This window comes from Natator depressus, chromosome 3 (genome assembly GCF_965152275.1).
Source record: "Natator depressus isolate rNatDep1 chromosome 3, rNatDep2.hap1, whole genome shotgun sequence".
Taxonomy (NCBI): Eukaryota; Metazoa; Chordata; order Testudines; family Cheloniidae; genus Natator; species Natator depressus.
Genome location: NC_134236.1, coordinates 129,704,191 through 129,719,648, shown reverse-complemented (window position 1 = coordinate 129,719,648; position 15,458 = coordinate 129,704,191). Strand labels below are relative to the sequence as shown.

Sequence of the window (15,458 nt, the reverse complement as noted above, 5' to 3'; positions counted from 1 at the left end):
AAAGGTTTCTATTGCAAATATACACACACCTCCTTTTTAAATGGAAACCTACAGTATTACTGTTTAATCAATATTGTGATATGTACAAGATGTTATGATTGCAACTCTAGCTTTTGTAATGTCCTGACTTTTGAGTGTTTGACTTCTCAAATCTAATATTACAATAATGCTAGTTTTTGCACTTAATCCTGTCTGTTTGAAGGAGAATGGGGGTGGGGGGGAAAGCACCAAGACTACTTTAAAGATAGATTCAGAGTAGCAGCCGTGTTAGCCTGTATCCGTAAAAAGAAAAGGAGTACTTTTGGCACCTTAGAGACTAACAAATTTATTAGATGTCTTTGTTGTCAAAGAATTTGATTCATGCCCACTGAAAGACTCTGGTTGATTTCACTGGGCTTTGGATCAGGCCCAGAATGCTTTAGATACCTTGTGCCTGTCTAGTGGGATAGCAGTACTAGGGTGGTTCTAAGTGGATCAGTTAAGCAGTATATCTTTTAACTGTGGAATCTGCCCTGCTTCTCCAGCTCAGTTACACAAATACATGTGTAAAATTCCCAGCTTCAGCATTTTTTACTGTAGAACTGTTTGTTGTAAAACTTGATTTTTGTTCCCCCTTTCCTAGTGAGGATTCCACAAAACCAGTGCAGTTTGATATTTCTAGCATCAGCCAATTTTTGAGGGACCTAAATTAATGCAATTTTTTATTATTTAGAACATATGGATAAACTGCCCTCCATTCAAATAACTGAGCAAAATTTGTTCAGCCTTTTAAAAATCTACTCCATCTCTTCTCTTCCTTCCTACAGAATCATGAACTTCAGACTAACAGGAATTTGTTTGAGAAATGTAGGAACAGCTGAAAGATGTGTGCATGTGTGGAATCTAGAAAGGAGATTGGAACTCGATTTTACAGCAGAATGGCTTCTTGAGTCTGTGATGACTGTAACTTGATCTGTACACTCATATGCTGTTGTGGAGTCCCACTGTATTCAGTAGGGCTCCACAGCACAGAGAGAGGCTCTCCCCTTCATGCTGCAGTGATTTATCATTGCAGTCCTCCACCCTCATCTTCAATAACTTCAGCTTCCAAGTTGACATCCCGTCTGCCCCTTAGCTTCCTTCCTCTCCTCACCGTCTTGTTATACCTTCAGGTCTGGATCTCCATTTTTCCAAACAGTCACTCGCTTGACTTCAGCTTCACCAAGGATCGCTCCTTCTCGTTACTACTGCATCGCCCATCCACTTCCTTTGCTCTGCACTGCCACCTGCTCCTTCAGTTTTTCCCAATCCATTCATGTTCAAGACTTAACATCTCTGTCCTCCCTTTCCTTTTTCAGCTCAGTTGTTGACCCCTTGACTTCTTTACCCTTCTTACCCACTGCAGGGTCCCTCCCTCTTACTTCTAATCCTTTGATGAGATTTCTCCCAGTCACCCTTTTGTCCTGTTTTCTTGCCACTGAAATGGAGGTTTCTCATCTGCTTTCCTCTTACCTCTCAGGGACATTTCCTCAGTGATATCTGAGGCATAGGCGCCAACTTCCACTGTTCCTGGTGGGCACTCAAGCCCACCCTGGCCCCGCCCCTGTACCGCCCCCATTCCACCCCTTTCCCAAAGTCCCTGACCCCTTCCTGCCCCCATTCCACCCCCTTCCCCCAAGTCCCCACCCCTGCCCCGCCTCTTCTCTGCCGCCTCCCCTGCGCGCGCTGCATCCCCACTCCTCCCCCCTCCCTTCTGAAAAGTCCTAAGTGCCGCCAAACAGCTGTTTGGCGGTGGGAAGTGCTGGGAGGTAGGCGGAGGAGTGGGGATGCGGCACGCTTGGGGGTAGGGCGGTGGGGGAGGGGAGCTTGGCTGCTGGTGCTAATTTTTCCCTGTGGGTGCTCCAGTCCACGGAGTCCGTGCCTATGATCTGAGGGACTGTTAGAAATGCCCAGGAAATCTCCTTATCGCACCCTCCCTTCCTCCTGATTAGGGGGATGGAACAGCTCCAGTACGGGGAGAGACTAAAAAGACAGGGCCTGTTCATCTTAGAAAAGAGATCACTAAGAGGAGGATCTGATACTGGTCTATAAAATCATGAATGGTGTGGAGAATGTGAATAGGGTAGTGTTAATTACCCCTTCACATAACACAAGAACTAGGGGTTAAATAAATTAATAGGCAGCAGATTTAAAACAAACATAAGGAAGTACTTCTTCACACAATGCACAGTCAACCTGTGGAACTCATTGCCAGGGGATATTGTGAAAGCCAAAACTATAACGGGATTAAAAACAGAATAAGTTCATGGAGGATAGGTCCAACAATGGCTGTTAGCCAAGATGGTCAGGGATGTGGCCCCATGCTCCAGGAATCCCTAAACCTCCAACTACCAGAAGCTGGGACTGGATCAGGGATGGAGCATTCAAAATTGCTCTGTTCGTTCCCTCTGAAGCTTGAGGGACTGGCCACTGTCAGAGACAGGAGACTGGGCTATGTGGACCAGTATGGCAGTTCTTATGTTCTCCTGTTGCAGTATTTCCAAACCCAGGTGTTCAAAACCCCTGCTTTTAGTGTTTGGGGAAGAGAGTGTGAACAGGGGCTCCCCGAGCAGTGCTTGAGGCCAGGAAGCAAAAATAACCATTGGGCCAGAAGAGAAATTGGCTGTAGGAAAAGCACTGTCAAATTGCACCATGTAACCAAACTGAGAAAGTGGGGATGTTTCTGTGGTCTGGCTATTCAGTCAGATAGAAATGTAACTCTTAGCTTGACAATGTCCTTTTAAAATCTGCTGTCACCAGATAAGCTTTCTGTGGTGGCATTGGCAATGCAGTGGGTAATGGATGTGATAATGCCAAAGCTGAGTATTGCATTTTTTCATTTCTACATAGCTGCAGATTACCAAATTTTCAGGGCTTTGTTTAACGTTTTCTAGCTGAAATAAAGGCTTTAACTTATATTTATGTACCAATATATTTTGTCATGTTACATATATTTAATATATGAACTAGCACTATTCTATGCCCTTTTTTCCCAGCCACTGCTCTCATTTTAGGTCTTGGAGCCCCTTTTATAGATTCTTCTTTTCCTGCTTTATTTTTGAGCAGGAGGATTGATGCAGAGAGATCAGTGGCAACAGCTGACACACTTCACACACTAATACCAGTCATAGCACATATGTTCTTAGATTACTTAGGTATTGTAGCACACTGATCAATTGGAGACTGGAGAGAGAAGCAAAGATTGAAAGTTTTATAATCCTTTTAAATTTCACTGAAAAAATCGAGTGTAAGGAACTGTAAATGGCCACATCTGTATTTAACAACTGGTAGAGATTTAGGCTATGTCTACACTGGCACTTTTGTCGTGTTAACTTTTGTCACTTAGGGGTGAGGAAATCCTCTGCGCCCTCCCCCCCCCCCCCCCCAACGACAAAAGTTTTAATGATGAAAAGCACCAGTGTGGGCAGAACATCAGCAGCAGGCCCCGTGCTCCCGGTAATGAAGCTACTGCCCCTTGTCTGAAGTGGTTTTATTCTGTCACCTGGAGAGCTCTCTCCCAGTGATAAAGAGCGGCTACACAGCGCACCTTACAATGATGCAGCTGCAGTGGCACAGCCACGCCGTTGTAAGGTGCACAATGTAGACATAGCCTTAATCTACTGTTTTCCCTTTCTTGTAAATTCTCACCTCTCAATTTCTTCTTTTGGTGTTTGGTCTTTACACAAATACGAGTTGCTTTGGATAGTTTGTGTAAAATCTGTTGTTTTTTTTAAGTTAGATAAGCAAGTGAAAAATGTATACTTCTGTTTCATTTAAGCAAAAAAATCAAAATTTTGTTTTTGTGTACAAGTAACTTGAATGGCTGAATTTTAAAATCACCCAGAACTTCACCTTTATGTGCAAGAGTTGTTTGGCAAGCATGATCAAATGGATTTTAAAATAACATAGTAGTAAACAACCGTAAACTTGCTTTCATTGTAAGCACAGTGAAACAATTTTATTAGGCTTTTAGTTTCATAATTATCTGCAACACTTTAATGTTGCACAGATCTGAGTTAGGCAATAGCTGTATAATGCTGCTGTTGCAGATTTTTGTGTAACTATCATTTGGTGCAGTTTAAGACTTGTGGAGTTGTGCCAACACAGTTGTACATCTCTATAGTGCCATAGCCTAAGGCACTTTGCTTTATTTTTCTTTTATGTTAAAAAAAGAGAAACCAAATGCAAAAAACTACAGTAGTGCTAAATTAGTTGCAACTTGGAATGCAAATAAGGAAAATGTAAGAGTAAAGGTTCTAATAGCAAGGTTAACTTAGCCACATCACACATACAGTATTTTTTTTATTACTTTTTAGATAGTAGCTGCCAGCAATCTCAATATAACTGGGACTTCCCTGCCATTTGCATGCCCCTCACACATGGTTTTCAATTTTGAACAAAGTCCTGGGGACTATGGGCCACGTCCATGACCACTAAAGTCTTGGAAAGATTCCATTTGATTTCAGTGGACTTGAATCAAGCCCTATTTCAGTAGCAGCTGGGGTTTTTACTGCAGTACTGAAATAGCTGTGAGTTTGTGATGCATGCAGGAGACTACTGTGCCCTTTGCTGTCTCATATGCCCAGTGGTGTTGGTAGAAAATATAGCTTTTTTTTCTCCCCGGAACAAAGAGTTTACAGTATACCCACCTGTGTCAGATGAGTTTGAAATTCCCACATACCTGATACAGGCAGAAAAGTTGGGTGCAGGCTATATGATGAGTTTTGTAGTATGAACAGATATACTATTTTAGTTCCTAAATGCAACATGGGAACATTTATATCTCTCTTCTTCAGGCCACCACTGTGAGTTGGACCCATGCCTTTCTAGGTCTGTGAGCTACCTTTGATTGTGTTGACCACAAGGTATTGTTGTGGTCACTGGCAGAGATGAGTGACTTCTTTTCTTTTCTGGCCAAGAGAGCACAGAAGGTGGTGCCTGTCTGCCTCAAGGGTCCTCTTGTGTTGGTTGCTGCAGGCTTCTATCTCATGATGCTTCTTGCTCAACATATTTGTGAGGTCTCTGTGGGATACATTGAGGCAACATGAGGTCTTATATCTCCAATGTGCAGATGACTGTCAGTTTTGTTTCCATTTCATTTGAGTCCAGCCAGTGCAGTTAATTGATTTGCCTAGAGTTTGGTGCTGCTGCTGCTTGAGTTTTGATGGGTGCAAGATGGCTGAAACACAGCCCCAGCAAGACTAAGGGGACTAGCCAGAGCAATTGGCATAGAAAATATCCCTCTCAAATGGAAGAGTTTGCCTTTTGTTGTTCAGCTTTTCTCCCTGAGGTCTTGTTGGATCCACCGTTGCTTCAGGATACTGAGTTAGTATCAGTGGCCAAAAAAATCTATCTATTATTTGTTTCAGAGTAGCAGCCGTGTTAGTCTGTATTTGCAAAAAGAAAAGGAGGACTTGTGGCACCTTAGAGACTAACCAATTTATCTGAGCATAAGCTTTCGTGAGCTACAGCTCACTTCATCGGATGCATTGAGCTGTAGCTCACGAAAGCTTATGCTCAAATAAATTGGTTAGTCTCTAAGGTGCCACAAGTACGCCTTTTCTTTTTATTATTTGTGTTTGGCCAGAGGGAGGTCAGGTCCTCGTCTTTTATATGTGGAGCTTACCATGGTGATCCATGCCTTTCTCACCTCCAGATGGATAAATGTAATACAGTATGTATTGCATGAGCCTGCACTTTAAGCGACCCAGAAACTTTAACAAACTGGCCATTGCATTTTGCACTGGGTAAAGGGTGTTTCATTCAAGGACCCTTTTTACACTTGTGTTCCCTGATTTGCACTGTCTTCCAGTTTGATTTATCCTTAGCCTTAGATGGTTTGCATCTTGGATATCTCAGAGATCACCGCATTCCTTGCATGTAATTGCAACAGTTGAAATCAGAAGTGCTTAAGTCACAACCCATTAGTTTAATTAAGAAGATGCTGGAGACAAGGCACTTTCTCTGTGGTCCCTGTTGACTTTCAAAGCCCATTTGTTCTGCCAAGCTCTTTTTGGTGGGGAAGGTTAAGTCTATGTAATATTTGTTTATGCATGGGAAATTTGTTTAAGAATTCAATAAACAAACATTGCAAAAGTATTACATGACAGCAGAATAAAACTTAACTGATATATCTAAGAATACCATTGGCTGGTTTAAGATATGGTCTCATTCTGTGTTTGCATATTCCCAGCAGAAAGAACTCACATCAAAGAAAAGGGATGAGTTTGAAGATATCTTGGAGGAGAGGCGGCAGTCCAGTGACCTGCGATATGCAATGAAATGTTACACTCCTGTCATTTACAAAGGACTTTCAGCTTGCAAACCAAGTGCCATTAAAAATAGTGTTGTGCAGTCTGAGCAAGTTCAGTATGTTATCAAACAGGTGAGACCAAACATCGAGTCTCTAATTCGTAGTAGGTGAAATCCAGATAGACATTGTGTGGGAGAATCCTTTTTCTAATCTCTGTCAGACAGGTTATTTATTTGTTGTTGGAAAGACCAGTAAATCAAGAACTTGAACACCACCCTTTGCTAGCAGGCAAAATAAATACACTGTTTTACCCACAGGGTTATGGTAGATGATCTCCAAGCAGTGTTTTGATTTTACGAGCATGCCAGTATGTTGCACAGTTTATCCACCCTGCTTGACTTTTTTTATGGGGCTTGAAAAAAAGCAACATTATAAAATACATAAGCGTACATTTTAATGAAATTTCCTAGCTTTCTTTAAAGGAGAATGGTAAAAACAAATTGGAAACAATTAGTAAAAACAACTGTAACAACTCCTTCCCCTCATGCATCATCATCAGGTTTTGAAGCCTGAACTTTCAGCATTTCAGCACAGCCTGCTACTGCTTGAACTACAGGACTCACTGCATTAGCTGGCAGCAAGAGAAGGCCGTTATTCCAGACTCAGGTGGGCTGCTGGATCCAGGAGGTTGTCAGTGGGAACCTGGCTTGGCTGCCTTCCTTCCGCCCCTCCTGAGAAATTAAAGGAATTCCTGCCCTGTCTGGTGCTCCTGGATGGGGTAGGACACGGATGATGTATTAGGTCCACGGAGGGGATGGCGATGGGGACAAATGGCAATGTAGGGGAAATGGCAGTTTTTAACACTTTATAACTGCTAACCAAACAAAGGGTAGGAATAAATGGTCACTTTTCACAGTGGAGAGAGATAATTAGTAGGGTCTCCCAAGGATCTATATTGGGATCTGTGCTGTTTAACAGCTTTATAAAATAATCTGGAAAAGGGGGTGAACAGTGAGATGGCAAAATTTGTAGATGATACAAAATTACACCAGGTAGATAAGTTCAAAGTTGATTGTGAAGAGTTATAAAGAGATCTCACTAAACTGGGCAAAAAAAATGGCAGATGAAATTCAATGCTGATAAGTGCAAAGTAATGTACATTGGAAAAATAATCCCAACTAAATGTACAAAATGATGGAGTCTAAATTAGGTGTTCTCACTCAAGAAAGAGATTCTTGGAGTCATCTTGGATAGTTCCCTGAAAACATCCACTCAATAGGCAGCAGCAGCAGTCAAAAATGCTAATGGAATGTTAGGAACCATTAGGAAAGGGATAGATAATAAAACAGGAAAATATCTAATGCCACTCTGTAATTCCATGATATGCCCACATCTTGAATACTGCATGCAGTTCTGGTTACCTCATCTCTATACTTTTTCCATTTCTAATATATTATTTTCTGAGAAGGGCAACAAAAATGGTTAGGGGTATGGAATAGCTTCCATATGAAGAAAGACTAAAAAGATTGGGATTGATCATTTTAGAGAAGAGATGACTAAAGTGGGTTATGAAACAGGTTTATAAAATCATGAATGGCATGGAGAAAGTTAACAGGATAGTGTTATTTACCCCTTCGTGTAACACAAGAACTAGTGGTCACCTGATGAAATTAATAGGCAGCAGTTTAAAACAAACAAAAAGAAGTACTTCTTCACACAATGTACAGTCAACTTGTGGAACTTGTTGCCAAGGGATGTTGTGAAGGCCAAAAGTATAACTGGGTTCAAAAGAGAATTAAATAAATTCATGGGGATATGTCCATCAATGGCTATTAGCCAAGATGGTCAGTGACACAACCTCATGCACCACGTGTACGTAAACCTCCAACTGCCAGAAGCTGGGATTGGATGACAGGGGATGGATCACTCACTTTGTTCAGTTCATTCACTTTGAAGCATCTGGCACTGGCCACTGTTAGAGACAGGATACTGGGCTAGCTGGACCGTTGGTCTGGCCCAGTATGGCTGTTCTTATGTTAACCCTGCATGGAATTTCATGAGACAAAGAAAAGGCTATTCTCTAGCCCAGTGGCTTTCTCCCAGCTGCATTTTAAAAGCCTGCTGCAAACCATGGAGCTGTTAGTTTCTTTTTAAAAGATTCTTGTGACTGTTTTTGTAGTGGAAAGCGTTTTAGCGGCTGAAACATAAGGGTTACTTACCAGCTCCTCCTCTAATTTCAGTACCATCCCTTCAGCAAGGCAAGCTGCCAGCAATGCTGAAACAAGTGGTGGTTAAGCCCTTACTCAGAAATCCCCCACGCACTTGGTATGTCTACACTGCAGCTGAGAGCGAGCCTTCCAGCCCCGGGAGACAGACTCACACTAGCTCTGCTTGAACTAGTGAATTAAAAATATCAAGATGGAGGTGGTGGCTTGGGCTAGCCATCCAAGCTCAGACCTGGGGATCGGCAGGCTTGGACTTGTGTGGCTATCCCGAGCTGCTACCCCTGCTGCAACGTCCACATTGCTATTTTAGCATGCTAGCTTGAGTAGAGCTGGCATGAGTCTGTCTACCCGGGCTGGAAGGCATACTCCCAGCTGCAATGTAGACTCATCCTTGGAGGTTAATGATCTTGCCAGTTACAGTCCAGTCTCAAACATTTCTTCTTCAGACTATTGCAAGATGCTCTACTTGGGGCTGTCTTGGGAATATATCTACCAGCTACAGCTGGTGTAGAGTACAACAGCCTGCTGTCTGAGTGGGGAAAACGTACTCACTTGAGTGAACCACCCACCATCTTTGGAATTTTCTTCCTTGGCAATTTGCTGGAACTGGTCTAGAAAATTTCAGGGTATGAGCTGAGTTGCATTTGTTTGATTTAGTTTTTGTATGATTTTTGTGGTTTATATGGGTTTCTTGTTTTCTAGTTTTATGGCATAAGTAATTAGCTGCTGTAGGAGATATGCACTCTATAAATTAATAATTATTTATTCATGAATGATAGGTGTGCTGGTAAGCATTTTACAAATGAATGAGAGCAAAGTGCCTGCCCTGAATAAATAATAAAAATCTACTTCCTGTTAAATATTGATTTTTGTTTGGTGGGGTTAGAGAAGGTAGTCACTGGTTTCTTGTGTGTTGCTAAAATAATCAGGCTGTGCTAGACTTGAAACTATTCAGGATGAAATAAATTATGTAGAGAAGGAAGTTTGAATGCATCGATTTGATTGGGATGGAGGAGGGTAGGAGAAGAGAAATTTCTTGACCGTTATAGAAGTGAAAACATTACTAATAAGGTAAATAGTGTACACCTCTCTAAGGAGACATGGTTAATTCACTGATGTTCACTGCATCCTCCATGCCTTTATAACATGCATGTTCCTTATTTAGTTGTTTAATCATAAAGAGTATCTTTTAGGTTAAATGTTTTTTGAGTCAATATACTGAATAAGGAGATTCCCACTCTTTAATTCCATAGTAACAATCTCCCAAATGAAAGATTTGCAACAATTAAAACTGAACATCAATATGCAACATTTGTAGTGATGGTACTTTGTATGCATTTCAGCTAGCCATTGCCAAAAGGATACATTACAAAGAAGTGCATGAGTAATGGAGTGGATATCCCCGGGTAACTAAAAACTTACCCCAAAAGCATTTTAAAACTTTTCTACAAATGTGTCTTAAGAATACTGGCTTTTTAAAATTAACTTTATTAATCAGTGAAAGAAGACCAAAGCATGCATTTGTCAGAAAGGCAATTTAATAAATCCTCTTCTAAAATGTAAGCTTCCTAAAAGAGATACAAATCTAGTATAATGTATATATGCCAGTGCGTCCTAATGGCTTATTATAAATATAAATACAGCCTTTGTATGAAACTTATGTTTCAGAAGGTAATCACTTAAGTTACTGTGTTTCAGAGGAGTTCACGCTTTACTTTTTTTGTTGTTGAAATAAAACAGAATCGGTAACATTAGGTTTATGCCTGTCCTATAAAGCAGAACCCACATTTCCCTAAAATAATGTTTGAAACATTTAGAATGTATTACATTTCATTGGCTTTAATACCTTTCTCTTAGTTTGACAGAATAATAGGTATAGTTTGTGGAACAGTCTTTTAAAAAAAATTATGGGAAATGACTTTTGATCTTATTGTTGCTTTTTATTTAGCTATCAAAAGAGATGGGTGAGTCCACTGATATTATTCAAGAAGAAGCCATTGAAATCCTGGATGAGATGGGTCACAATTTACACATAGGAGCTATTCGATTTTTTGCTTTTAGTTTGAGCAAAATATTTAAACGCCTTTTCCAGAGGGTTTGTGTGAATGAAGAAGGAATTCAGAAAGTAAGTATTAGTATAAAGGCTGACATAACTGGTGGTTATACTACTCACTCAGGCATAGACGCTCAATCTTCACCCAAATTCATAGATTCAAAAGTTCTAAAGAATAAAAGTGGCAAGGCCTGTGTTAACTAGGATTATCCTTTTCAACAATTAAAAAGGGAGAAACCTAGATGTGAATAAAGAATTCAAAGGAGAATCTAAACTCCTAATTTCAGTACACAAGTATCAGCAGATTTAAATAATTAATGCATTTTATCCCATTGTGCAGAGCTATTAGATAGGCTTGTGACTGGGACAAATTTTGAAACCGAGAAAACAGTAACTCCTAAAGATGACCTACAAAGAATTTTTTTTATTTGTGCTTGTACCCTTGATTCTGTGTAAAGAGAGGCCTAACAAGGCTTTTTTCTTGGTGTTTCCCTTGGAAATATCAAGAATGTCAAGTCTGATCTTTCCTTCCCCTCCCCCATCCCCCCCGCCAAGGACTTGTTGGCAGGCTCAGAAGCTGCGTGTGAGCTTTTGCATGCATTTATTGAAATGGTGGGAGTAATCTTTATTGACGATTTCCTTTCTCCAGAATATTAATTAGTCTTTGAAGTTAAATAGTTAACAAAACAAAGACACAGTCTGTCTAAATATTTTCCTCCTCTCATTCATTCAGTTTTCACTCTCTTATGATGTTACCATTTTATTAGTTCTTTGGTCCGTATAGAGTCTTACTGAACAGGGCCTGAATTCCTAATTAAATTAAAATAAAATCGCATAAGAGTAACTTCTCTATGGTGTTTGGGGAAACTTTATGAAAGAAGTTTTGTTTCTAAAAGGCATAAGCCCATTTTTTTTTCTTTAATTTACGTTTAGTAGTAGGCGCTGATAAAGAAATGTTCTAGAAGTAAAGTTTGGACCCATGATGAAGTGGGATATGGTCATAAGCACTGAAGAATGGGATTGGTGACTAATAGAAACATGGGAACCTGGTTGGAGTTATGCCATGGTGATGGGTATATGGTATGCCTGAGAGAATAAGAAGCTAGCTTATCAATATGTATTTCAAAGAATTTCACTAAATCTATATCCGTTATATCTAACTCAATAAATATCCAAAATATATTAAAGCACTTCAGAGGGGTGTTGGAAGGAATAGAAAGTAAAGGTCATGTTTCTCCATATGTTGTATGAATGCCCCCAAAATAAAATACTGAAATGTAGTGACTCATTAAGGTAATCAGAACACATGTTAAATGTCAGCAGTCTTCCATGACCCATCTCCCACAATCGAGTGGTCCTGCTAGATATATGATTAAAGGGGAGTTCTCCTTTGAGAAACTCTAGATTGATATGGGGTCCAGTGCTAGTGTTACTGTAGCTCCAAGTTGTATGTCAGCAAAAACTGAAAGAATTACAGACTACTGATAAACACAAGGACCACCCTCTAATGAAATTCACTATAATGTCATCTTAAAACAAAATCCATTCTATTCTGAGATCTTGTTGGAATTTGCAGTGATAGCTTCCATGAAAGGGGTTCCCATAAATATTGTTTGTGTTTGTTCTTAGTTACAACAGGCCATTCAGGAGCATCCAGTTGTCCTGCTGCCCAGTCACCGAAGCTATATAGATTTTCTGATGCTATCTTATTTGTTATACACATATGACTTGGCTCTGCCCGTCATTGCTGCAGGAATGGGCAAGTATTTCTTTTAACAATCCATTTTCAAGATGCAGAGATATTATTATAGCAGGTGCCTGGTACTAGCTACCAGCATTAAAGTTGAAATAACTTCTGTAATAACCCCCCATTTTCATATGGTTAAAACATTCTGACAAGCTTCATTGGTGAATTTTTTTTATAGCACGTTTGAGCAAAACCCCACTAACTGCACTTCTCAGTAATGGTGGGGGAAAATACTGATGTCACTTTAAAAAGTTGCCATGTTTTTTCCCATACATGCAGATAATTGAAGCTGGATTCTGAAACTTGTTATGTGACTATTACTTATTGAAGAGTATCTACTTGACCAAGTTGGGGGGTAGGGGAAATTGGTTTGGAGGAGGATGATTTGGTGTGATTGAATACTGGCAGCTGCCCCATATGTGCAGTAGAACATTTTCATATATCTGTTGTGCTGTGTGTGGCTTTTTTTAAGTGCCCCTGTAAGCATCTGATCTTGTGAAAAAGGTTCTGACTGCTCCTGAGAGAAGTGAGGTTTTGGAAAAAAATTCATCTCTCATTGTGATGAAAATCCAAAATCTTGAAAATTTTTGTGCAAATGAAATGCCAAGCTGCCTGGGAGCCCTGGCTCCACAACAGCCCGCCAGGCAAGCTGCAGAGGAGCCAGGGAGCTTAGACCATGGGACTCCCGAGTAGCTCTAGGTGGGTTGCTGGGAGTCTGGGAAGCCCCGGAAGCAGGCAAGCTGTGGAGGAGGACGCAGGAGCCTGGAAGTCGTGGGAGCCATGGCTCTGCAACAAGCAAACTGGAGAACTGGGAGCTTGGGCTCCCTGGGAGCCCACCAAGCAGGCTGTTTGGGAGGTGGGAGGGAGATGGGGGCAGGTGAGCTGGCAGGGAACCACGTAAGATTTAATTGAAAACCTATTCTGATTTCTGTTAAGACTTGTCAAAATCAACACATTCTCACAGAACATTTTGCTTTTGACGAATTTGCATTTTCCAGCAGAAAAAATATTGCATGAGAGAACTTTCAACCAGCTTTAGCTGAGACCTTATTATGCACTTTTCAGTATGTCAGTAGGTACCACTCAGTCTTAGGGACTTAACTTTGTGCTCTTCACATGCAAGGTGCTGCAGATGTGGCAATTACGTTATATATTGGGTATACACTTATCGTTGTATGATAGTAGTGGTACTATCCTACAAAGTTTTCAGAAGTACTCTGTATTAGCTTAACTTTCCTCCCATTGAAGTTAATGGGAGCAGAGTTAGACCAAAATGAATGCACCCTAAGTCACTTATGGCACCGCAATATACGTTAGTTCCTCAGCTATGTTCAGAACTTACTGTGCCTTACAACACGCTATGGATTTAAGGTGTGTTAAGCACTAATGGTGATTACAGATTTTATTCTTTATTCTTCTTCAATCTAAGACATTAAATCCCAAATATATTTTTAATATGTTAAGATTAGTCACCAGAAATTAAGGTTGAAACTTTGAGCTGACTGTATTGCACATGTATATGTTCTATTCCTCTCTTTCTAGTGAGATGTGTACCTTAATATGTGTGTTATCATCATTTACTCTGTACTGCACTATAAAGTTATACAAGATATTCATGGCAACCAAGTTCATGTTGCTGTTGGAACTGTAACTTTTGTGTTTACTGACTTTGACATTCACTGTGCAACCTTAAAAGGTTCCCAAATATAGTGCATCAGAAGAAGATCCAAGAATCTAACAGGTCAAACTCTCCTGCATTATTTTTCAAACTCTCCTGCATTATGTGACTCCCCAAACAATTCGTTGTTATAATGCAAGTGATCTAAATAACTTGCCAAAACCCAGAAAGGAGTAATCCTGATTCCTCAAGACTAGGAAACGCATAACAGCTGTACTTTCAAGTTCCTGTTTTCCATGCCTCATAAAGTTGGCGAGCCAGACATCAACTATTGTAAATGGGCCTGGTTTCAATGACTTGAATAGAGCTAGGCCAACTTACATCAGCTCTGGATCTATTAGAATATATTTAAATGGATGTGTTGCTCCCTCTCAGGATTACTGAGGGCTTGTCTACATTTTACAGCACTGCAGTGTTTAATGACGACGCTACCTACAGGGAAGGGAGAATCTCTTCCTATTGGCATAGGTACTCCCCAAAGGCGGTAGCTATGTCAACAGGAGGAGCCCTCCTGTCAACATAGCGCTGTGTGGGCGTTCGGTCAGTATAACTGTGTTGCTCAGGAGTGTGAAAAGTCCACACCCCTGAGTGACTTAGTTATACCGACATAAGTTGGCAGTGTAGACCAAGCCTGAAACTACTATGGACTTTGTGTCAGTATAACAATGACCAGATTTTCAAGTTTGGTCATCTAAATGTCAGAAGAGATCGTTGTGATTGTAAGTGCCCCTTTGCACATACAAATGCAGAATTCAAAAACTTGACCCAGTGTGTGTAGATTTTTTTTGTGTGTGTGGTGCTTGAAAGCTAATAGAAGATATTTACAATACATCCCCAAAGGATTAGTCCTTTATGGCAACAGCTGAGGTCAGAGCTTTAGGGAAACTGATTAATATTCGGTGGCACAGTCAATCACTAAGTTTTGTTTGTTTTTTTTTCCCCCCCAGATTTCCTAGGAATGAAGATAGTTGGTGAGCTGCTACGAAGGTCAGGCGCTTTTTTTATGCGACGTACGTTCAGTGGGAACAGACTCTATTGGGCAGTTTTTGCTGAATATGTAAAAACAATGATAAGGGTAAATAAACTACTGAACAATTTTTTTAAAAGTACATTTTAAAGCATTAGTTGACCTTACTGGCACATGTGTTCTATGAAAGATACATTAATGCAAAAAACTTTATTTGGTTAATTTAACTATATGCTGCTTTGGAGGTGATGGATGAATGTAGGTGTAGTGTTGCCTGATGTTAGACTTGCGTGACTCCCAGCTTAAAATAAGGCTTTTTACTATGTGGAGAGAGAAGATTAAACATTATCATATTGATTTTTTTCCCCCAATCAACTTATTTTTTTTGTTTTGTTTTGAAGAATGGCTATGCCCCAATTGAATTTTTTCTCGAGGGGACCAGAAGCCGCACCGCGAAGACTTTGACTCCAAAGTTTGGTACGTTGGTTGAAAAAGTTAAAATCTTCATTGAATTTGG

The 15,458-nt window shown here is 40.4% G+C and overlaps 1 protein-coding gene across 2 annotated transcripts in view; it reads left to right on the top strand.

Annotated features, from left to right (window-relative positions):
• GNPAT (glyceronephosphate O-acyltransferase) overlaps positions 1-15,458 on the top strand; it is a 36,269-nt gene that overhangs the window by 1,449 nt on the left and 19,362 nt on the right. Inside the window, exons 2-6 of one of the 2 annotated variants that reach the window (XM_074948813.1) lie at positions 6,215-6,403; positions 10,445-10,621; positions 12,179-12,308; positions 14,922-15,049; positions 15,343-15,418. In XM_074948813.1, the coding sequence (XP_074804914.1) occupies positions 6,215-6,403; positions 10,445-10,621; positions 12,179-12,308; positions 14,922-15,049; positions 15,343-15,418 (700 nt within the window). Of the gene's footprint in view, positions 1-6,211; positions 6,404-10,444; positions 10,622-12,178; positions 12,309-14,921; positions 15,050-15,342; positions 15,419-15,458 lie in introns of both variants that reach the window. The other variant, XM_074948811.1, reaches the window with a different exon arrangement.